Source organism: Onychomys torridus, chromosome 1 (assembly GCF_903995425.1).
Source record: "Onychomys torridus chromosome 1, mOncTor1.1, whole genome shotgun sequence".
Classification (NCBI taxonomy): domain Eukaryota; kingdom Metazoa; phylum Chordata; class Mammalia; order Rodentia; family Cricetidae; genus Onychomys; species Onychomys torridus.
The window spans coordinates 129214145-129236558 of NC_050443.1; the positions used below are offsets into that span (position 1 = coordinate 129214145).

Below are 22414 nucleotides of genomic sequence, written 5' to 3' on the forward strand. Positions count from 1 at the left end.
GTCACGTGAGGCCAGCAGACTGCGCCCTCTCCAGCTGTCTACACGGCAGGCACTGCTGTCAGTCCAGTGTAGAGGGGCCTAAGGCTGACAGGATATTCTACCCAGTGCATAGTATTTGTTCATTTTGTCTTGGTGGTTTTACTGTTTGTTTTTGACAGGGTCTTACTTTGTAGCCCAGACTGGCCTCAGACTCACTATGTACCTCCAGGCTGGCCTCATATTCTAGCAATCCTCCTGCCTCAGTGTGTGGGTTTTAGGGATGAGACACTAAACCCGGAAAATAATTTTAAATTTACAGAAAAGTAGCAAAGATAATAGAGTGCCCGTATCCCTCAATTGCTGGCCCCTCACATTGCATCTGTCACAGCTTAAGGAGCTGACGACTGCCACGGGACCTTCCTGCGAACCTACCAGACTTCATTTGCATTGGGCCAGTTCTTCCTCTAATGCCCCATCTCTGGTCCAGGATCCAGTACTAGCGAGCACTTTGTACTCAGCTGTCAAGGCCCCCAGGCTCTTTGGCCTGTGACCGTTTCTCACCCTCTACATTGTCATCTTGATGGCCTGAAGGTGTCCTGGCCAGGATCCTGCAGCACTATCAACTTTTCTTCCCTATCAGTGTCCAAGCCAGGCTCAGCTGAGCATACTTTGGGGGGTTTCTGGGGCATCCCTGCAATGTTATGGAGCCCTTACATGAGCCCTGGGCAGGATTGGAAGTCTAGAACCCTCCCAAGACCTGCCTTACACCATTTTGAACATTTAAACTCTACCTGAAGGTAAGACTCCTAACTGTACCTTAGTTTCCCCTTCTGAAAACAGGGACTAATCATATCGTCTGCTCACCTACCAGGTTTGTAAGGATACATCGACCTCTGGCTGTAAAGTTCCTAGTGCAGAGCCACAGGAAATGCCAGGAGATGGAAGAGAGAGTAACAGAGGTGCCCCCTCATAGGGCAGGGAAGGTCACCCAAGCCAACTGCCTGTGTCCTGACCTTCACTGCAAAATAGGTTACAGTTGATGTCAAAGGGCCAGGTATGCCCAGACCCCGGAGGGGATATCACGAGCAGAAAACTAGGTCAGGCTGGCAAGGAGGAAGAGGGACAGCCTCTGTGGGACAGGCTGTCACTGTGGGACAGGACCCAAGTCTCAGAGCCTGCCATAATGCCTCTTCTCTTCCTCCCCAGATCTACCTGTCCTGGAAGAGTGGACCAGGTGAAGTTAAACACTGGAAGGACATGATCGCTCGCCCCCGGCAGCCTGTGGCCCAGTGGCACCAACTGAAAGCCTGAGTGGAGGCCGGAGGAGGCCCCCAGGGCCAAGGCCTGGGTTCCCATCATGCCCCCACCACTTTATGCACAATGCCCAGCCTGGCCCCCCTGCCTTGGGTGAGGGGAGAACCCTGAGAGCTCAGCCAGGGAGGGGCACCAGAACTCTACTGGGCCCCGTTTCTAGGAAGTTCCAGCCCCACCCCCATGAGTCCAGCTTGGGTATGGGGGCTCTGGGAGCCATCTCCCTGCTTTGCCTCTTTCTTTCCTGATTTGCTGATACTAAAGAAGTGGGGGAAGCTCATGAGCCAGATAGGCAGCTCCCTCCAGAGGCCCGCCAGGTGGGCATAGCCCCCGTTTTCTTTAAGGCAGTGCCTGGAGTGGAGAGAAGCCACCCCTTCCCTAGCCCCCCTTTTTGGGGCCCAGGAGAGGAAGGCCGAGGCGTTTGGCCACGGCCTGGTCATCAAGCCCATCCCCAGCTTCAGGTGCCGGCTGGGCCCTGGATGCTGAGGATAGTATATAGCCTGTGCTCTGGGGTCCTGGAGACATGGCCCTGTGTATTTGTGTTGTGTCTACTGTATGTGTGTGTATGTTTGTATGTATGTGTGCGTGTGTGTGTGCCCATGCACGTGAACACACGTGCACGTGTAAGCTCATGCGCACGTGTGTGAAAGGGGGTGCTCACTCCCAGTCCCCCTGGGGCCAGCAGTGCTGACTAGCTATGGAGAGTAGCAGAGTTTCATGTGGACGAGGTGGGGCTGGGTCAGGTAGAGGTTAAGGCCACAAGGATGGTAGGAGAGGAAGGGAGGGTATGGACAGCTGAGTAGAAGGTGTCGTCTGGACCAAGGCAGAGATTTCAGCTGCCTCCTGGCACCCATTTTGCCTGTCTCTGTAGCCTCTACACCCAGAATTCCCCAGTAGCAACTCCCCTACAATGCTATTCCTTGGGCCTGGGCTCACATTCTGTAGGCACCGATTCACCATGTGCATGGCATTCCACCAGGGCACCACTCCCATCCTTCTCAGGCATCCCTAACCCCTCACCCAGGGACCCCCCCCACCTTCCCAGGTCTCATATTCCAGCCAAGTTGGCATCTGCTCCACACTCTCTGGCTTGGATACAGTCCCTCATCCCCACCTCTTACCCCAACATATCCATTCCTTTCTTTGCACTATCTGGTCTACCCCGGACCTTCTCCAGGCTGTCTTGACACATTCCCCCACCCTCCCTCAGCCCCCTCAGAGCAGTAGCTCTTTCTGCACCACCCCCTCTACCATGCAAACAGAGGAAGCAGGGGACATTCCAGGAGTCTGAGGTTGCCATATACAAAGAAGCTGCCGTTTTATCCTTCCCAGCCTCTGCTGAGACTAGAGCTGGCTTCCCCTTGGAAACAGCAGACTCCAGGATGGTCCCTCTTAAGTCCTGTCATCCCTCCGTGCTCCTTTGAGAAAAGACCCACCGGTGACAGAGTGACAGAGCCTCAAAACCAGCCCAGAGACTTGAGCCCGACATTCCCAGAACGTACCACCAGGTGGCACCAGACCACCACAGCTGTGGTAACAGTTGGGGACCACAGTTCTACCCTGGCTGGCAAGCCTGGCACCCCAGGGACAGAAGGGGCTCTGTACTAGATCTCCACATCTAGAGCACAGTGGAAACATAGGTATTTGGGCACATTTTCCTTTAGTGAGATTCTCCTTAAGCTCAACTTTCTGCTCTAGGCAGTGAGGTCCTTTTGCCCATATCAAAATGTTCTTAAATTGAATTTCACACCCTGTCCCCTGGTACCTGGAGGAATCTCTTATGTTGTAGGTGAATCATTTGTAGGGTGAAGAATTCTACTGTGAAACAAATAGTTACCCATATTACTTGTAGACCCAAATGTTTCTATACCGCAGCTTTGCTATAAGTGGTACCCCTCCCCAACTGCCTTGCCAAGCTGGGTGTAGGCCCCAGGAAGGGACCCCAGAGGCTGTGTGGAAATAGGAAAGGGAACTGTCAAGAGCCTGGAAATGAGAGAAACAGCGACTATCCTTTACTCTGTCTGCCTCGGTTCCCTGAGCATCCCCACAGGGCATCTGAGGGACCCAACCAACTTCCACCAATGAGTGTAAGCATGGCAGAGGATTTATGGGAGTCTTGCTCATGCATTTCTTAGCCAGTCAGCTCAGAGAGCATCCCCCACAGAGCTGGTTCCCCTCAGACCCTACCTAGGAACACTGGTGACCCAACTTGGAATTCCTCAGCCCCCACATGTAGCTCAAGTGGGGCAACCGGCAAGAGGTTCCAAATGGTGGGCTAAGAGCAGAGTGGTGTTGCACAGGAGGCAGTTGGGTGGTAAGGAGTCTGGGTATGGGACAGTTAGGGTAATCCGGGAGCAGGGAAAGGGGGGAACTTGAGGGTGGGGAGGGCACCAGAGCTCTGCTACCACCATCCTAGGATCTTGGGCAAGTCACCCACACTCCCTGGGCCTCAGTTTCCCCATCTGTAAAATGATGGTAATAATACTTCACCTACCTCATGGGGGAGGTTGTGAGGCCACCATCACCTGACCTAGGGGATCAAGGCAGGAGGGCTCTGAAGGTGCTACCCAGAGCAAAGTTGTTGCTGACACCTGAAAGCAAGGCCCACCTGCCCATCCAGCCTACCCCACAGAGCCTCTAGGGACCACCAGAGCTGATCTGTCTCTTCACTGTGTCCCAAGCCCCTTTCTGAGTGTCATCTGACATCTTGTGGGCACCCTAGACTTAGTTGTTATGTTGTTTAGGTATCCTTTCTTGTGACCATCTTCTCCATGTAACTGCTATACAAATTCCACCTGCCCCAGCACACCCCTCCACCTGCCCTCTGGCACCAGAGGCCAGGGAAGGGACAAAGGAAAACAGCCACAAAAGGAAAAAAAAAAAAAAAAAAGCCAAGGGATTCCCAGCTCAGCTGGGGCCCTCAGGGGTGGGAATTGGTGGCGCTGTTTGTATTGTGTTTGAGTCTTTGAGCGCAAGTGTTTTATAAAAAATAAAACAAAAATCCACTATCATAAAAAAAGAGAAAAATTACAGCAAAGAGAAATGAAGAAAAAAGGGAAAAAGAACCATACAAAATTTTCCACCATATGCACCCTCTAAGCCAGCAAAATCTTCCTCTTTGCAAAATCATATTTTTGTGGGAATGGGCCCTGCTTTTTGTGGCAAGGCCTGTTCTGATAAATAAAGGATCGTGAAAAAGTAGGGCCTTGGCTGTTTCCTCTGTGGGTCCCAGCCCTCTCTCTTCCTCCAAGGGAAGCAGCAGCTGGGAGTGGGGGGATGGGGAGTCTGGGGATATCTCCACTCACTTTGTCACCTCTGGGACTTGATTTTCCCTAGTGGCTTGAACTTGCTTGGGCTTCCTCTCAGATCTAGACTGTCATCTCCACACCCACCAGAGAGCATTGCATGTCCTGGGTAAGGCCTACAGTCGTGCTTAGAAGTAGTCAGCTCTCCTACAGATCTCCAGGGCACTCCCACTCTTCCCAGAGGACCCTTAACACCACCCCTGGTAGGCAGAAAAAGCAAAGGTGGGGCCCCAACCACCACCTCACCATCACTTACTTGCTCAGCTGCTATGACTTGGGGACAATGTCTCCTTCCAGGTCCTGATGAGGAAAGAAAAGATTAGACTGAGCTCTAGGTCGGCCTACTGGACCTGTGGCCTTTCTCCAACCTGTTGTCTAAGCTGACGCTCTATGGTTGGAAAAAAAATAAATCTCTCCAATCTAAAGAGCCCCATTGGCAAGTTCCAACCTGAGAGTCTGAGAGATTGGACTCCAGTGCCCTTCCATCTGTGGCTCTGGCAAGCCATGTCCTTTGCTGGGCCCTCAGTGTCCTCTCTTCACAAAGAAGCAATAATTTCCTAGCCACTCCCTGCTCGGTCCAGGGCAGCTGGCCTGCCAGTTCTCAGGGTACTGCAGAAGGAAAACGATATCTGCTTCAGACAGACACTAAGGGAACCCCATGTCATGGGCCCTATCCCACTCTGGAGTGAAGAGGGTCACATAACCTCTGTTCCCCCACATCTGGGGCCAGCAGCTGCCTCCTCAGTCTGTACTAAGTACCCCCATTCTGAAGCTCCCCACCCTTCCTGCTTCTGTTCCTTCAACTTCCTACAATATGGTCTAAACATCCCTTTGAAAAGGTGTATGCAGGCTGGGGTGTAGCTCAGAGGCACAGCGCTTGTCTAGTGTGCACATGCGTATGGGAGGGAGTAAAACGCAGCTTCTTTTGGCTTCTATTCCAGGGGTTGGAGGGAGTCCTGGGGTCAGGTAAGTAGCTTCAGGGGAACCCTAAACCAGCCTGGGTTTGGTTGAGCTTTCCTTTGGGAAAGTAAACCCAGGAAACAGCTTTAGCATAAGTGGTTGGGCACAGCAGAGGTGCCAGACCCTGGCCACTGGCAGGGAGCCCTGAACTTCTGGCTTACTCTCTGCCTGCTCTGAACTACCCATCCATCCCTTCATGTGCCTGAGACCACTTTCTCCTGCAAGTCCCTCCCAGATACACTGCTTCCAAAGGTCTCACTGGCCTTCCTGAATTCTGGGCTCTCCTCTCCCTGAGAACAACAGCCCAAAGGACAATCTGAACATGCTTGATGCTCTATCCTGAGCCGCCCCACCCCCCATCTGTTTCTTGTGAAGTCATCCCCTCCCCGTGTCTGGGTCCTGTGTGTGTCTGTGTATGTGTATGTATCTGTATGTGCACACGTGTGTGAGTGTGGTGTCTCTTAGATTGTGAGCCCTTGGGCAGGGTTCCCTGTCTGAATACACGTTCTGTGTGGCACGCCTGGCTGTGGTAATAAATGTCCATCTTCAGAGTCATGGTGCCCCGATGTCTTGGGGAAGTTTTGGGAGAGATGTCAAAACCGGTGTGGCTGCATGGAAGGAGGGGAGGGGCTTCTGGGGAGGGTCTCCAGTTCCCAAGCACCCCATTCCCCCCTTTACTAAGCCCTTGCAGGGGCAGTAGCAAAGCTAGGAAAGGACTCTGCTGATATCTCAGTATCTGCTACCCTGCCTGCCAGCCAAAGCGGTCAGCTGATCTGGAGGCCTGGGAACCAGTCTAGAGACTTGAGGGTCAGAGGGGAGGAGACTGCCTATAATTCATCCATCTCACTTGCCAACTTGCCAGCCAGCCAAGAATGGAGTAGCTCTTCCGTAGTGCGAACTGAGCACTGGGTTAGGAGTCCACAAATAGGCCAATGGGCCTAGCACTCTCGTGTCCCTTTGGGCTTTCCTCTTGCTCTACCCACCAGCTCTCATGGCCTCTGCCCTGGCCTGACACACACCTGGCTCCTTAGAGCTTCCCTGTCCTGCTCCCCATTGGCCCCCCTCTGACTACCCTGAGACTATGTGGGGACTGCAGATGAGACCCTTCTCACCAGGGGTCAAGTAAGGTTGGAGGTGATGTTGGGACCCCTCACACAGTGCCTTCACCACCCCCAAGGGGAGCTGTGTCAGGGGAACTGGCAACACACCTTCCTCCCCCAGGTGCCTCATTTCTTCAGAGATCATAACACTGCCATCAGACAGCAGCAGGAACCCTAGCCAAACCAACTTTCCAGGAGAAACTGCATCTGCTCCAGACAGCCTCAGTAGCTCCCGCTTGGTTGGTAAACAGCCATAGTTAAGGGTGCCAAGCTGGACAAAGAAAAAAAAGGGGGGGGGAACCTGAACACCTCAGGGTGGCCCAGGGGAGTCCACACTGCAGGGCATTGCCCAGACTATCTGGCCTCAGGTGAGCCAGGGCAGGGGAGCAGAAACACCCGAAGGAAACCTGAGCTGTAGCTCCACACTAAAGGACGGTGGATAAACAGTGAGCAGAGGGTTGGGCTGGAGCATCAGACCAACTCTTCAGCTACAGATGGTGAAACTGAGGCCCAGGAGACCAAGACTTCGTCAGGATCACTCAGCCAACATCTGAACCAGGAAGGGGCCAGACCTGGTCCCCAGGGGTTGTCCCTGGACCAGACAAGTTCTGGGCTAAGAGGTCAGTCCCTGGTGGGCTGAAATACTCGCCCAACCCAGCTGATCACCTCCCCTCCCAAATCCTTACCCCCAAGTTACCAGACTCCAAGAAGGCCCGGAGCCCGCATGGCACCTCAACAAAGACAAAGCCTGCCGTTGGGTCCCTGCACTAGCCTTAACTCCTTGTAAGAGCTTCCAATCTCCCCACTTTCTCACTCTTTCTACCCACAGTCGTATCTCACTCCAGATCCATGCCCAGCCTCCTCCTTACCCAGAGCCCGGCTACTGGGCTGAGCCTGACCTTTTGGCCTCATCTGACATCAGTCCTCATTACCATGGTGACAGAGGCCAAAACTGAGGGAACTCAGGCTGAGAAAGGCAAAGGAGAATGGAGCAGTACAGTCACAGAGTGAGTGGGGGAGGCCAGTACTGGGAGAGAGCAGAGAAAGGCCAGCCCTGCTGGTGGGAGAGCCAGAACCTGAGACCTAAGCTGCAAATGACCCCCACAGCACCACCAAGGGTAGGGCGAGCCAGAATAGGGAAGACAGCACCCAAAGATGCCAGACCCCCGGCTTCAGGGAGCCGGTGCCATTTCTGTCTGCAGCCCGCACTTGTTCCCCAGACAGGAAGGACACAACAGTTGGCCGGGGTCATTCTGACACAGAGTCGGGGCACAAGGGTGGGGGAGGTGCACCCACAGCAATGGAACTTGGTGCTCCCAGGCTTTAAATAAATAGACATGTGGGAAACACACATTCTCCAAGAAATATAATTTATGTTTACAACCAGTTTTTTTTTTTCTTCCTAAAGAAAACACTACCTTCTGGGGCTCCAGCCCCTGACAGTGTCCCTGAGTGTCCTCTGGCCCCTTCCTCCTGTTATTGCTTGGATCTGGCCCTGGGAATTGCAGAGCCTGTCTCCTCACCCCCTCGGAGGCTGTCCCTGGTGACAGAGCAGAGGCACATGGTGCCCGTCCAGTGCCCCACGCCGTGCCAGCCACCCTGGCTGTGCCCATGTAAGGAAATGGAGAGTGCCAGCAGTAGAGAGGCCCTGAGCAGCCTCTGAGAGTGTAGAAGCCCTCTCTCTTCCGGCCAGGAGGCCCTAGAGGCACAGTGGCCTCCTTTCAAACTTGACAACTGAGGGCCCAGGCCATAGGAGAGGGAAGATCTCTTTGCCCAGCAATCTTTCAGCACATGCTGGGAGAAGAGATCAGAGGGAAAGGTGGGTGGAGACCCTATCTTCCTCTCCATACAGATATCGGGGACCTGGTGGAGAGCTGAGGGAGGCTAAGGTGTTAGGCCCAGATCTGTGTCCTGCTTCTGTCCTGGACAGAGCACCTATGCCCTACCTCTGGCCAGAACAACTCCCTCCCCCAAACACGCGGAGGGAAAGTACTGCCTCCATCTAGTCCACCCCAGAAGTAACGGCTCCAGCAACAGCTGCGGTAGGCCTAGGAGATCCAAATCCCAGATGAAAGTGATAGGCACCCTGGGCATCCAGTGTCAGAGTGGGGATGACTCTGTGGATAGTGGTGACCCTGGTTCCAGGTGAGAACCAGCTCATCTGTTGTACCATCAGTGGCTCTATTCCAGACTTCTTGGTCTGAAAATTGCCCAGAGGTCTGTCCAGGGAGTCTTTCTTACTACCCAGGAGTGTCTGAAGATCGCCTCAGGCCTGCCTGTGCCAGGCAGCTTGCTCAATGCCTCTCCTTCACTACCCCAAGTAAGACACCCAGCAGCACCCTATATCCAGACAGCCGCGGCCTCCTAAAGCCCCTCCTTCCAGAGTGGCCAAGCCCATCCATCATTCAAGGCAGAGGCTCAGGTGCCCAATCCTGGAGGGGCTTCCAAGGCTCGGAGGCTGTCCCTGGCAGGCCCCAAGGCCCTGGGTCCTGAGCCTCCTATGAGCAGGTCTTCTTCCTCCTCATCCTCAAAGGCCCGGACTGGACGCCGGGGTGGAGGCCGCGGAATGGGCTCGTCGCGCTCAGCCATGCGCTCGACGGCGCCCTCGCCAACTAAGAAAACGGTGTCTGCTACGCGCGGGGGTCCAGTGACCGGGTTGTGGTCGTAGGAGAAAACTCGCAGCGCGCGCAGCGGGTGCAGGTCGGGGAAGCCGCCCAAGCGGTTGCGGTCGAGGTCGAGGATGTGTAGCCGGCCCATACGCAGCAGAGCGGGCGGGAACTCTTCGAAGCGGTTGCCGTAGAGCCAGAGGCCACGCAAGCCCGTCATGCGCGGCAGCTCCGCCGGCAGCGCGCGCAGCCGGTTGTCGCCCATCTGCAGCGATTGCAGCGCCACCAGGCGCAGCAGCGGCCGCGGGAAGCGCCGCAGGAAGTTGCCCTCGATCCAGAGGCAGCGCAGGCTCTGCAGCTGCGCAAAGTCCGGTGGCAGCGCCAGCAGCCGGTTGCCGCCCAGGTAGAGACGCGTGAGGCGCGGCAGGCGACACAGGCCGTCGGGCAGGCGCTCCAGCTTGTTGAAGTCCAGCGCCAGGATGCGCAGCTCGCGCAGCTCCTCGATCTCCTCCGGCAGCTCGCGCAGCCCGGTGCCGCTCACATACAGCTTCTGCAGGCGGCTCAGCGCGCACACGGCGCTGGGCAGCCGCCGCAGCCGCCGCCCGCTCAGCTCCAGCTGCTGCTCGCCGCTGCGCAGCTGCTCCTCGGCGTCCGACGGCAGCTCGTCCGGCGTGGACTCCGCGATACCCATGGTCACGGGCCCCAGCCCGGGCCGCCGCTGCCACCACCCGGCATCGCCCCGCCCCGGCTGCCCCGACGGGGCCCGAGCCGCTCGACCTCGGGGGCCCCCCGCCCCGGCCTGCCTGTGTGCCGGGAGGGGGGCCGTGCCGAGAGGAGGCGCCCGCCTGGGCCCCGCCGCCCGGCACCGCGTTCGGCCGCCCGCCCTCTGGCCTCCCCCGCTGCCTCCGCCGGAGGCCGACTGGCTCGAGTTCGGGCTGACTCGCCGCTTAGCGACCCGTCGCCTTGGCAACCCCCGACGCGCGTGCTGCTGCCAATGAGGCAGAGGGAGGGCGGGGTGGGGCGGGGCCAAGGCGGCCGGCAAGAGTAGGGTCCCGAAGCTGAAGCGGGTTCCTGGATATCTAGCCCTTCCCGGAGCTGGAGCGAGCCGGGGCAGCCGCTGAGCGCAAACGCAGCACAGGGCTAGCGCTGAGCCCCGACGTCCGACACTGTCTACACCTGCCTCAGCGGACCATTTGATATAGCTGTGTGTGCCTCAAGGCTGGTGGGTCCAGGAGAAAGAAACCCGAGACTGAAGAAATGGAGGAGGGACACTGGAGGAGGATCTGAAGACGAGGTCACTTGCTTTTTTCGTTCCCGTCCAGCAGCGTGTTATCAGTCGTCCAGTGCAGGGAGCGGGGAGAGGTCATTTCCAGACTATCTTTGACTAACTAGGAACAATGGCTATGTTCTGGCCTTTTTTAGATCTGAGGATTTGCGCGACCATGCTTGACTCCGCCCTCGCCGGGTTCCGCCCATTGCTGGTGCTTTCCCACTCCAAACCCGCAGCTCGTATCTGCCTCCCCCTGCCCCCCCCCCCCCCCGGATACTCAAAGTCTGTGTGTGGCTGTGGTGGGCGGAGGACTGGAACAAGTGACCACCTTTGAGTGCCACCAACGATGATCACCTTGGTTCTGTGACTCGGCTGCTCTCACCAACAGCCTTTTGACCCGCCTCCTCCCCTTCCACTCTGCCAACGCTCCACGTGCCCGGCACTTTGCTAAAAGCTACTCCCCGTATTTTAAAGATAGACGCACAGAGTGAAGCGCAAAGCGATTGGACTTAAGCTGGTTGACCAAGAAACAAACAAACAAACAAACAAACAAAAACAAAAAACAAAAAACGGTGTTCGTGTGACTGGAGAGCCCCAATTCCTAACCATATAACTTCCCAGTAAAAGAAAACACATCGTTCCACCCCACCCCTCGGGTGAATTTTCCTCAACAGAGTTTCTGACTCACAATACACAAACTAGGAGAAAGGAATCAGTAATCCCATGGAAACGAGGAGGAAAGCAGCGTCCAGGAATTAGGCAAACCTTCTATAGGGTATGCAGCAATGAGATGTTGGGCCCTAGGAACTCAGTCAGCAAACCCCACACCTCCTCCCCTTGCCCTCTCTGACCCGACAGACCTAGGTGTCCTCCAAACCATCCCTGCTGCCACGGCAGTTTTAACATTAAGACAGTGGAAATAAGACACATTGACTCACCTCTATAATCCTAGCTGGAAAACCAGCTGAGCGACAACACACAGCAAGAACCCAGGTGTGGTGGCCCCGGCCTGTAATCCCAGAACTTTCAGAACAGAAACTGGAGGATTTTTGCAAGTTCAAGTCAGCCTAAGATCTATAGTGATTTAAAGCTAACAGGGTTCACAGAAAACCCTTGTCTCAGAATGGAGGCAATAAAAGAGGATGGCGCACACCTGTCATCCCTGCTAGGTTAACCAGACTGGGCAGCATAGTAAGAATCTATCTGAAAACCAAAAAATAATGCTATAAAGAAGGAAGGACTTGGGTGTCCGTCGGTGCTATTGAGTGTATTTTGGCAAATGTGTGTACCTATGCTGTCACGCCCCCCCCACCCCCCACCCCCTGCACTTTTGTTTAAGCTTTTGTTCCTTTGTGGGCCTCACATAGCTCAGGCTAGCTTACACCTCAATAGGTCACCAGGTCACCAAATTCCTGGTCCTCCCACCTCCCTAATGCTGGGATTACAGGTGTGCACCACTGTGTTCTGATTATACGGGGTTGGGGATCAAACCCAGAGCCTTGCGCATGCTAGGCACAGCGCCCTACTAATTGAGCTACATCCCCAGCCCTCATGTTCCATTTCTAAAGTTCAAAAGTTCCCTCACGCCTCTTTCACATCCCAGAAGCAACTTTGATCATGACCTCTATCATCGGGGTCAACTTGGCATGCTTTTGAATTTCCTAGGGATGAAACCATCCAGCAAATCCTTTTTTCACTCCTGGCTTCCGTTTCTCTGATCCTTATAGATATTTGTTAGCTAAAGGACGAGAAGGGCAGAGCACCAGTGGTCTTCAAGCAAGGGGTTTCTTGGGGTGAGCAGATACTGGGAGACACAGACAGAAGCAGGCTGTTACTAGGAAACAGCCATGTACTAATAAAATTATGTGAGGACCACAGCCGAGGTAAGGGGTCCATGTCCAGAAAGAGGCAAACCCAGACATCAGACTCCAGAGGGATAGATTCTCAGCCCCAACTAGATAGGATTCAAGTTCCTCAAGTTCCTAGATCCTTAAGTCCCAACCCAACACTCTCCCTTCTCCTTACATGAGAGGATTTCTCTGAGGAGGTGGGCACTCACATCCCAGAAATCCAGGGCAGACCCAGCCAGGCATGAGTATCTCCCAACCCCCCACATCCCTTCAGCATCTTTACCAAGGGACATTCGATGTGGAGGAGGGAATCCAGTCAGCCCACCCTCACCACATGCTCAGGCTGGCACTGCCGCACCAGGCAGCCCTCCTGGACTCTGTGGGCATCCCAGAAGCCCTGTGAATGCCTCCACTCCAGTACCAGCCAGGCACTGCTCCTGGGGTTAGGAGCATGGAGGCCAGCCCTCTGCTTCCTCTGGGTCTTTTTCTTGTTCTGGGTAGAACCTGTACCTTTACCTCCCACCAGGCCCTTCTCAGTGGGTAAAGGTAAAATGTGCTGCTGCGTTCAGGGCCCACGCAGACTGGTGGTGAAGCAATCATCTCAATGAGTCACACTGGCACTGCGGGAGCCTGGTCCCTGTTGAGGTGCCACTAATGAATTAGCTCCATCCCAGCACGGGGCCCTCAGCCTTTCCCCACTCTTCAGGAGAGCAGGAAACTGAGACCTGCAAGGAGGAGCCCGGGTTCTGAGAGTTCAAGGTTCCAGCTCAGACACAGCTGTGCCCTCTGTTCACACACACTGCAAAAATACCCAAGGGCAAGTCCCCGGGCTCTCAAAATGGGCTCTATTGCCACCCACCAGCTATAATAATCTTATTCTCCCGTCAAATCTATATGACGGTTTTTTAAATATGAAAACAACTCAGTGCTCTCGGTGATAAATGTCTCTGTACCCAGTCTCCAGCATTCACAATTGTTCACATTTTCTAATGCTTGTTCTAAATCTGTTTTCTTTGAAATAAAAGAATGAAAAACTGACAAATCACACAGAAGGCAGCTTTTGTCTCCCCTTCTGTGCCCCTGTAGGTACCTCTCTCCTGCTGACCCTGCCTAGAGTGTTCCTCCCTGCCCTGAGCCAGGACCACTGGCTGCTTGCTGAGACTTGAATAGTCTCAGAATGTCACATTCCATGAGGTTCTTAGAAAGCAAAGACTCCAGCTTATTAGAACCAATCAGGAAATGTCAGGGCAAGGAGAAGGCTCGTTGCCTAATGTGTGTGTGTGTGTGTGTGTGTGTGTGTGTGTGTGTGTGTGTGTGTGTGGTGGGGGTGGGTATGCTCTTGATGTCTGCAAGAAGCTAGAGACCCTGGCTTCCAAAAACCTTGCAGAAGGGACTCACCCACTGCTGTGTTCATGCATGGGTTAATGATCTCTTGAAGACCTAATCTAATTCTTTCATTTGGGAAAGGAAAGTGATGGCTTTTTCATGCCACAGGGCTGTCTCCTTACCTGGACCAGCCAGAACCTAATTCTCCATAGTCTTTAAGGTATACATTCAAAATAACAGCAAATACCTGCTTGGAGGCCTGGGCACTGGGGATCGCTATGAATATACACACCAAGGCCAAAGCCTGTGTCTCCGAGGACAGTATTCTGCCAGTGGGGATAGTCAACTAAAAAGGAGTTGAATGGTGGTCCAGTTCTGGGGGAAATGCAGCAAGGACTGAGGACGAGGAAGAAAAGAGGTGAGTGGGCTGCCACTGACAGACGCCCAAGTGGCCAAGGGAGGCTACTATAAGGGAGTAGCGTTGAGCCAGGACAGAAGTAAAGCAGGAAGATGTGCACAGGAGTGCATTCCTGAAGGTGGTCAGTGGGGTGAGAGTGGGTCTGAGATGTGCAGAGCAGCCCAGGGCCTTCCTGGGGCCTTGGGACTACCAGGGTGTGGCTGCAGGTGAGGCAGAGCGGGAAGGTGAGGAGGCAACACCTGCTTTTGGTGTTGACTTTGAATCCGAGGTCACCGAGAGACTGGGAGCAGAGATCGTGCATTTGAACAACAGCTGCAGGAAGAAGCCTGCACAGCATCCCCCTCTCTTGCTTCTCTCCCACACGGTAATGAGCGTTGTCATTTACAGAGCACCTACGGGCTGTCTAATTTACCCTTCACTGCCGATCCACCCGGCAGGTACTGTATCCCCCACCACCCTCCCACTCCACAGATGAGGAAACAGATTCAGAGAGGGTAAGTAGCTTGAGCAAGGTCACACAGCTGGGAAGAGTCAAAGCTGAGATGCAGATCCATCTCATTATGAAGCCAAAACTTTCCATAGCTTGGATCATGGATGCAGTTGGCTGAGAGAAATCAAAGAAACCACCCAGTGCACCCATGCTTGTCCTCAGCCTGAAAACAACATTTCCAGGAGTGTCCCACTTGAAGATGTTGCTGTAGCTAGAGAGGACAAGAGTGGCCAAGAAATAGGAACACTCCCACTCCCTATCGCAGCAGGAGGACTAAGTGTATTTGCTTGACTGAGGGACGGAGGGATCCTGCAGGTGAGAGAGTAGGAGTTCCAAAGCAGATTCAAGAGAACAAAAAGGCCCCCAAGTCCAGAGGACCCAGGTTCAGGGTTTCCTGAGATCAAGTTACAGGCAGTCCCTAGCCTACTGTTATCCCAGAGCCCTGAGGTGCACGGGAAAGGAGTTCACAGGACTGGATCAGTCTCTGCCACGCCTCTCCTCCAGTCCAGTGAAACACAAACTCAGACATGGCTTGCAGATCACATTCCATGGAGCCCAAGTGCACGGTCACATGCCTACACCTTCCACTCCCCACCCCATCCCCGGAGAGCACAGAGCTGCGGCAACAGAGATCAGAGTGTGATGAAGGGGAGTGGTGGGCTTGGTAGATCCCGGCTATCACGGTGGGCCACCATGTTGCAAAATGGATTGAAGGTTGTTAAGGATGTGAGCTCTAGGAGAGTAGGGAGCCTCTCTGTTTGTGTTCTCTCCGCATCACCTGTCCACTTGAGCGCCTCATTTTTTTTTGAGCTGAGGATTGAACCCAGGGCGCCCCCCCTCCCACCCCACCTCTCCCACCCTACCCCCCTCACCCCCGCAACTGAGTGTCAGACCAGGAGGCACCTGCCTTGTCTTAAAATAAAAAAGGCATCAGTTGGTGAAGTACTTGTCTCCAAACCATGGGGATCAGAATCTGATCCCCAGAACTCATGTAAAAAGCTGCTTGGTGGGGCTGGAGAGATGGCTCAGTGGTTAAGAACACTGACTGCTCTTCCAGAGGTCCTGAGTTCAATTCCCAGCAACCACATGGTGGCTCACAACCACTTGTAATGAGATCTGATGCCCTCTTCTGTCCTGCAGGGATACATAATAAATAAATAGATAAATAAATTTTTAAAAAGCTGCTTGGTGACATGTGCTTGAAACTCCAATACTTGGAGAGGCAGATGAAGATGGATCCCTGGGGCTCACAGGCCATCCAGACCTAACTGGCAAGTTCCAAGCAAGTAAGAGACCCTGTCTCAAAAAATAAGGCAGATGGCCTCTGAGGAACACTACTCATTGTCCTTTGACCTCCAAAACACATATGCACCCAAGTGCTCTTGTATCTACACACACATGAATACATTACATGAACAAGTACACACACACACAACACAACACACACACACACACACACACACACACACACAGCAAATATAAACAGTAAGGGTGAGGCCTAAAAAAACTGTCCATAAGTAAAGGAAATAACATTTTCATGCAATGTGTGTGTCGGGTGCACACATCTATGCACAAAGGCCGGAGGAGAAGTTGATTGTCCTGCCCTAACACGTCCTTCCTTGTTCCCTTGAGATTGGATCTCTCACTGAGCCTGGAGCTAGGCTGGTGGTCAGCAAACCCCCTTCTGTCTCCATCCCTCAGCTCACCCCAGCTCTGAAGTTACAGGTGCATATGCATAGATCCATACCCACTTTCTTATGTAGATTCTGGGTCCTCCCCCCCCCACCCGTCTCTCTGTCTCTGTCTCTGTCTCCCTCTGTCTGTCTCTGTTTCTCTCTCTCTCCCTCAATCTGTCTCTCTCTGTATCTCTCTCTCTGTCTGTCTCTCTCTCCCTCTCTGTCTTCCTCACCCCTCTCTGTTGTGTGTGATATGTGTGTATATAAAGGCATATATGTGGGTAGTTTTTGTTCATGTGGGTGTGCATGTATGCAGAGGACCACAGTTGATGTTGGGAATTCTCTTTGTTTACACCTCTTCCTCATTCAACAAGGCAAGGTCTCTCCATCAAGCCCAGAGCTTCCCCTGGGGATTCTGTGGTTCTGCCTTCTGAGGCTGGATTTATGGAGGGGAGCCACCCAGCATTTATCTAAATTCTAAGGATCTAAACTCTGGTCCTCATGCTTGTGAGGTTAGTGCTTTAACCACTGAGCTATCTCCCTGCCCCTAACTCTAGAGATTTGAACTCAGGACCTCATGCTTGGTCGGTCAGTGCTCTTACCTACTGAGCCATCTACTAACCTGATTTTTGGCACTTTCTAAAGTGTGGTCTCCTTCTCCCACTCCAGTCCACAAAGGGCAGAACTACTCTGCCCTGGAGGATCTACATGAAGCTCAGGGCTGGGTGGCTGGTCAAGCGAGGCATTAGCCCAGGACCAGCGGTTCTTCAGAAGACACTTTCCTCCATCCATTCCCCTCCATTCTTAAGCCAGTTGGCTTCCCAGGCTGCTACTCTCCAGGGCAACCAGAACAAAGAGGCAAATCCTCGGCTCAGAGTTGCAAAAGAGGCTTTGAAATCCAGAGCTGAGACTACAGAGACGTACAACAGTCAGGATTTGAATGAGAAAAGAGTTTTTGTAGGTCCAAAAGTCTGCCTTTGAACTTGAAGAGCAGACAGCTGATGCCCCTAAGCCCTGGAGAGGGACAGCGTGCATCATCGCAGAAGCCAAGATTCTACCTAGAAGACTATTCAGGCTAGACCAGCAGGTGAGAGAGCAGGAAAGGAGCCCTGACCTCACATATGTCAAGGAAAGGGGCCTAGGGGGATAAGAAAGAAGCCCCATCTGTATGGGGGCCACCAGCTAAACCGGGCACCAGTTCTGAAGCCTGAGAATGTGACCCACCTCTGCCTATCACAGAAGCCTTGGAGCAGAGGCAGAGGTGAGCTAGCTCTTTGCTGACTCTTCCTCCACCAGTGTCAAGCAAATGTTTCTGAAGCTCCAAGATGGATATAGGTGTGTCAAGGCCCAGGTTGGCAGGCTCAAAGATACACACCACACACAAACACGCACCAGGCAGATGCACACATATACACTAATAACAATAATTTTCATAAAGATTTATTTTATGGATTTGAGTGTTTTGCCTGTATGTATGTATGTATGTATGTATGTATGTATGTATGTGTGGGAGTCCACAACTGACTCAGTTTCCCAGTTTGAATCTGAAGTCTATTCTGAGTCAATAGAGTTCAAGCTTGCTTACTCCAGGCCTGTGAGCAAGTCCCGATTAGCCCACAGGGAGGAACATACTATTTAGCTAATACACAAGCTGCTGACACTAGCCAGAGGTACATCAAGATAGAAAATGAAACTGCCTGTTCCTTGATGCAAGGCAGGATAGACAATGGTTAAATGCCTGCGCTGTGCATTGTTCTGTCTCTGCCCTTCAAGACTGTATATAAGCTGGCTGTGAAATAAACTCAGGGCTGTCCGGCATTGACCGGCAGACCTCTCGACTCTGTTCTGTCTTCTTCATTGTTTCTACAATCCACACGCCTCCACCCAGATACCCAGTGGACTCACCGGCCGGTTCTGCCAGGTAGCTCCCGGCTGTGGGGGCTGGGCATGGGGGATTCCATGACGGACACCGCAGGAGAAAAAGGAGTACACTCAAAAACAGTGGAAGCTGTGGGAAATACGACTTGAGAGTAAAAGTGACAAGTGTAAATAAAAAAAGTGGACGTGTGGTTAAAAACAAATTGAGAATCAGTGTAAAAATAAGTATGGGCTAAGGAAATAGAAAACAGCTTACTTAAAGATATCTTAAAGGCTAGAGGTACCAAAGTAAGGAGGTCAGCAACTGTGTAAATTTTTAGAATTTGTAGAAAAGATTTGTCCTTGGTTTCCTGGGCAGGGTACCTTGGATGCAGATACTTGGAGACATATTCGAATTAAAATACAGCAGTATTATGATAAGCATGGTCCAGAAAAACTTGCAACAGATGTCTTTAGTCTCTGGACACTTATTCTGGACAGTTTAGATCTTCATCCTGACAGACAGAGAGTGTTTCTTGAATCAAGTAAAATCCAAACTAAACATTCTGCTCTGCCAGAGAGATCGCTTTATGCAGATGCTTTCATAAAGTTATCTGATGATAATGGCCAGTTAGATTCTGGTATGAGGCAGAATTAGAGGAGGAGGCTGCTAAGTATTATAATGAAGATTCTCCCCCCACCTCCACTCCTGACTATGAATGGTTTCTCGGGAAAGATTAAGCAGATCACTACTGCAAACCATTAGCCCAGTGTCTCACTTTCAAATCTGTTCATAGATGGCTGGTAAATGTAAATGTGAGCACTCTTTGCCTTGGTCTGTATTCTGACTGTTACTATGTTACTGTTCCATTCCATGTGTTTAAGGGGACTGGGTCCCCCTGACTGAACTGAGATAAGCAGGTAGCTCCTGCCAGATGGGGCTTGTGTATTGCAAGAGAAGCCATCTGTTAGATGGGACTCGCTAACCGCAAGTGAGCCCATCGTCTCTGCTGATGTGCCAGGACTTGGCTGTCTGTGTAAGTGTTACTTGTTTCTGTCTACTAACCTCAGCAATTTTCCTGAAGAGGAGAGAGAGGCGTGGCCAGGGCCCCGCCCTCCCTAGCTCTCTTGCTTTCAGGCCTGCAGGGCGGGTGGAGCTGGTCTGGGCCAGCAAGAGAAGCCGCAGCTAGTCAGTGGTTCTCAGAGGGGAGGGTGTGCATTCTCAGAGCAGGAAGGGCAGAGACAGAGTTCCGGGTGAAGTGGCAGGGAGTTTACTGTCGTCTACAACTGACAAGCTGTGCTGAAAGCTGAACAGAGAAGCTGGGGTTAACTGTCAATTATTATAGTCAAAGGAGTTAAAAACTTCTTTTTCAGGAACACTGGCAGCCAAGGGCACACTCTGTGTCCACTGTCCCCCCTCTTCCTTCCTAAGCCAAGTTCTTCTTCACTGTGATAACTCAAGGTCTCTTCTGCTGGCCAGCAGCTTCCCGCCTTAACCCTCCTCTGTCCTGATACTGCTGGAAAAAAGTGTTGAATTACCAGCCTGCATACTTTGAAAAGCTTTGACTTTAGAACAAAAGTCAAAGATACATTATGTTTGGGAGAAATTATGCTTTTGCTTCCACAGGAAAAGAAAAATTACATGGATTTTGGTCATTTGAGTTCAGTGGGTTACAAATACTTGTCATCATTTAAGAAAATTGGTTACAAATTATTATGGGTTAAGATTTTTTTTAAAAGGGGGGCGCTGGAGAGATGGCTCAGAGGTTAAGAGCACTGACTGCTCTTCCAGAGGTCCTGAGTTCAATTCCCAGCAACCACATGGTGGCTAACAACCATCTGTAATGAGATCTGGTGCCCTCTTCTGGCCTGCAGTCATACATGCTGTATACATAATAAATAAATCTTAAAACAAAACAAAAAAAAGTTTAAAAAAACTACTACTAATCTCAAATGTTTCACATTGATACAGGTTTTTTATATTAATGAAAACATAAGTTTCTTGTTATGATATATGCATAAATGTTTCTTTTTTTGTTTTCTGTTGGTTTTTTCGAGACAGGGTTTCTCTGTGTAGCTTTGGAGCCTGTCCTAGAACTTGCTCTGTTCTCAAACTCAGAGACCCACCTGCCTCTGCCTCCGGAGAGCTGGGATTAAAGGCATGGGCCACCACTGCCTGGCTTCTATTCTTTTTTGAAATGTTATACCTATGCAATGTTCTAAACTTCAGGGAAGAAATCACAAGAAAAAGGACTTGGATGGAAATGTGCATATTGTTTGAAAAGCAAGAGAAGGCAAGAGACTGGAGTAAGGAAAGGGGAAAGAGGAACGTGTCTACGTCTAGCTGATCCAGAAGAGCAGACACAGGGAAAGGCCTGACCTGAAGGCACGTGGGAAGTAGTAGAAGGCCAGAGGGGGTGTGAACTATGCTGAATTTGAAGGGAAACTGTAGCGTATATTGGGGATTTTACCATATTAGGTTCATTCGGGTTGGTTTTCTTCATTTTAAAAATTAGCTGATGGTTCTGCCTTTGCAATATTTAGGGCATCTATTATATCCTAAGGAACTAAAGCCTCAGAAATTGGAAATAAGAAAAGATGGGTTAAAAACTTTGAATGATTTTCAAAAGTTATTAGGGGATATTCAATGGTCATGATCTTATTTAAAACTATCTACTGGTGATTAGAACCTTTGGATGATATTTTAAAAGGAGATGGTGATCCTAATTCACCCAGACAGTTAACTGAAGAAAGAAGGCGGGTTCTTTCACAGGTTGAGAACGCTATTCATTATCAGCAGGTACATTGTATTGAATATGATCAACCTTGGCAAGCATATGTCCTGCCCACTAGACTTACTCCTGCAGCAGTATTATGGCAAAAGTGGTTCTCTTTTGTGGTTACATCTTCCTGCTCCATCATTAAAGCATTCTATCCATATTATGAAGCTGTAGCATGTACAGATATGAGGTAGATCACTGACTCTACCCTGAGAAAAAAGATAAAGAAATAATAGGATAAATGGGTAGATCATTGAATCTACACTAAAAAGAAAAAGGGAAAGATATAAAAATGACAAAAGGTAGATTATTGAAACTTTTATGAAAAGAAAAAAGAGAGAATATGAATATAAGAAAAAAGATCAATTTTTGAATCTACTTTTAAAAAGGAACTACTTTTTTTAAAATAGGATAAGTAATGAAAATTTTTTTGTCTGAGTTTATCAAATGTTACTGGACATTGTTTTATATATAATGGAGTTTTTCATCTGAATCTGTCAAATGTTAATGGACTAGACATTGTTAATGTAACTCTTGACTGTATATATTGTATATACTTATTGGATAGTTTTTCTTGTATTAATTATAACCTTTTTTTAATTTTAGACAAAAAAGGGGAAATGTATTGTGTTCCCCCAAAATATTGTGTTCCCTGAAATAAACTTATCTGGGGTCAGAGAACAGGACGGCCACAATATTAAACATGAGGATAGGAAGTGGTAGCACATGCCTTTAATCCTAGCATTTCAGAGACAGAAATACCTCTGGATCTCTGAGTTCAAGGCCACATTAGAACCAGCCAGGCATGGTGACTCACACCTTTAATCCCAGAAATCCAGCCTTTAATCCCAGGTAGTGACGACAGAAAGAGAAAGATATGTAAGACGTGAAGACCAGAAACTGGAAGCATTTGGCTGGCTAAGCTTTTAGGCTTGGAGCAGCACAGTGCAGCTGAGATCCATTCTGGATGAGAACTCAGAGGCATCCAGTCTGAGGAAACAAGACCAGCTGAGGAACTGGCGAGGTGAGGAAACTGTGGCTTGTTCTGCTTCTCTGATCTTCCAGCATTCACCCCAATAACTGGTCTCGGGTTTGATTTTATTAATAAGACCTGTTAAGATTCATGCTACAAGCATGTCTAGTGCACAAGAGTCGAGTTGAGTGTAGAAGAGCCTGAGACTATTGGTGTGCCATTCACTCGACAACAAAATTGATAGGCTACTTCAAAATAATGATTCTTAGGCAATTGCTTTTGCTCACTTTTGGGGTTAAATTGATAATCATTATCCTGTTGATCAATTATTACAGTTTGCTCTGATGCATTCTTTTATTTACCCTAAAGTGGTAATGCAAACTCCAGTGAAAGATGCTGCTTTAGATTTACTAATGGCTCATTGAATGGAAAAGCAGCCTGTGTAATCAATGGGAAAAGATATGTAATCTAGCCTACTACTGCTTCAGCCCAAGGAGTTGGTGAGTTGTTGCT

The 22414-nt window shown here is 51.0% G+C and overlaps 2 protein-coding genes across 2 annotated transcripts in view; one reads left to right on the forward strand and one right to left on the reverse strand.

Moving 5' to 3' along the window:
- Syt7 (synaptotagmin 7) overlaps positions 1-4180 on the forward strand; it is a 47862-nt gene extending 43682 nt beyond the window's left edge. Inside the window, exon 9 of the mRNA XM_036178171.1 lies at positions 1186-4180. Coding sequence (XP_036034064.1) covers positions 1186-1290 — 105 coding nt within the window. The 3' untranslated portion in view covers positions 1291-4180. The remainder of the gene's footprint in view (positions 1-1185) is intronic.
- Positions 4181-8018: 3838 nt separating this feature from the next.
- Positions 8019-10011, reverse strand: Lrrc10b (leucine rich repeat containing 10B). The gene has a single exon (XM_036194766.1). The coding sequence runs from the start codon at positions 9950-9952 to the stop codon at positions 9074-9076; it is 879 nt and encodes a 292-aa protein (XP_036050659.1). The 5' UTR covers positions 9953-10011; the 3' UTR covers positions 8019-9073.
- Positions 10012-22414: the final 12403 nt, after the last annotated feature.

What these genes read in the sequence shown, in the direction of transcription:
- Lrrc10b (XM_036194766.1), bottom strand. Translation starts at nt 9,952, where the DNA reads ATGGGTATCGCGGAGTCCACGCCGGACGAGCTGCCGTCGGACGCCGAG.